Source organism: Triticum dicoccoides, unplaced genomic scaffold (assembly GCF_002162155.2).
Source record: "Triticum dicoccoides isolate Atlit2015 ecotype Zavitan unplaced genomic scaffold, WEW_v2.0 scaffold220241, whole genome shotgun sequence".
Classification (NCBI taxonomy): domain Eukaryota; kingdom Viridiplantae; phylum Streptophyta; class Magnoliopsida; order Poales; family Poaceae; genus Triticum; species Triticum dicoccoides.
In genome coordinates, this window is record NW_021241766.1 from 1 (window position 1) to 1,744 (window position 1,744).

At 40.8% G+C, this 1,744-nt stretch overlaps 1 protein-coding gene across 1 annotated transcript; it reads right to left on the reverse strand.

The window, feature by feature from the left end:
- Positions 1 to 4: 4 nt before the first annotated feature.
- LOC119345268 (probable flavin-containing monooxygenase 1) lies at positions 5 to 1,741 on the reverse strand (the record flags this gene model as incomplete). Its single annotated transcript, XM_037615410.1, has 5 exons — positions 5 to 74; positions 172 to 524; positions 622 to 797; positions 1,001 to 1,238; positions 1,646 to 1,741. Coding segments are annotated over 5 exons (933 nt in total), but the record flags the coding sequence as incomplete, so codon positions are not given.
- Positions 1,742 to 1,744: the final 3 nt, after the last annotated feature.

Here is a 1,744-nt window from a genome sequence, read left to right on the forward strand (position 1 = left end):
CAGTGTACAGATTCGCTAGACTCTCTGAATAACCGAGGACCGCGAGTTGTGGAATCTTAGGATGTATGCACTCCCTGAATATAAAATATGAAGAGTATATTCAATAACCTAATCTTGATTGAAAATAAGGAACACATGTAAACAAAAGTCGGGTAGTAATAGTGAAGTAACCTGTAGAGAGGTACAGTTGAGGATATTGGCCCAACTGCAATACTCTGAAAGTATTCTGAAGTAAACATGTTCGTGATCTTTTGGTCTCCCTTGAATCCCGTTCCGAAGATCACTATATCGCTCTTTATCGGCGAAGATTCACCTTCAACAACTACACCTTCCTTGCAGAAGCTAAAGGTCTTGGACTTTTTCAGAATAATGCTGCCTTCGTCTAGTCTCTTGTAGTGGTCCTTTGGTGTAATGGCAATCAAGCATGTCACTAGTGCCTCAAAGAAGCTATGCTCAGGTACCATGCCATGCTTCTTCATGGGGATGGAGTAGTAGCTCTCAGCAAACTTTGAGAACAACCACCTCTATTCATATACAAACAAGAACTAAGCGTGTGTCAATTTAGTTTGAAACCTAAGTGTAAATGGCATCAATACAAAATAACATGCTGATTTTCAGTACCAGGGGAGTCAAGATGATGGCTAAGAGGCATAGTAGGAAGCCCTCACCAGGCTTGTGGATAAGTAATTCAGAGAAGCGATTTAGATATAAGTTTGCTATAGGGAAACCCCACGCATAGTAGCTTGGTATGATCCAATGCTTTGTTCGGACAACCATTGTACATGGATGTTCAGTACCTGCAGGGGATCGGTAAATTTTATATCTAAGTTCTTATCAAGAATAATTGTTAGATTTCAAACAATGTAATCATGACAGGCAATGCATATAGTTTCGTAGAATGACTATAAACAACCCTTTGTTTTGTCATGCAAACAAAAATTATGATGACATAGTTACTTCGATAAAAGAGAAAATAAATTTTAGTTGTAGGATTGTGTACCATTTACGTCTGCACATTCGGCAGCTACGTCGAGAGCTGATTTCAAGTAGCCAATGACAGTCACACGCTTGCCCTTTAACATTTCGGTAGCTTTCTTGGTGCCCATTTTGGCGTAATCCATGGTGTGAATCACCTGCCCATCAAATGCTTCTGGACCTTTGCCTGGAGGGAAAGTGGGTATGTTGGGCACACCACTAAACCGCCCAATGCAAAGAACCACAAAGTCTGCCACGTGTGTCTGTAGACAGGAAAAATATAATGCATTTAATATCTCATTAGCTTCACTGATTGAAAAGAGACATTACAGGCTAGGCGTTAGAAAATGGAAGCAAAGTGGTTTTCACTTTCAGGTTTGGAAATATTTCAGCAACAATTTCAGCGATTTCGGTCAAAGGGCTGAAACTGTTGAATTCAACCAAAATTTTAAAATTATTGAAAATAGTTAAAAAGATGCTTGAATTGCTGTGTAGCACTGAAATTGCTGAATATTTTGTCCGAAAGCTAAATATTTCAGTGTCTACTGAAATTCAATGAATTTCATCTAAATCTCACTGAAAGTGAAAACAATACAAACACGGTCGACGGAGGCATGGATTAGCTTCATCTATGAAAACTCCTAGTTCGCCGACCAATCAATATATGTACCTCGATGTTGCCCTCGGCGTCGGCCACAGTGAGACGCCACTCACCCTCGCCAGAACCAAACGCCTCGCCGCACCCGGCCCACTCCTCCCACTCCACCAC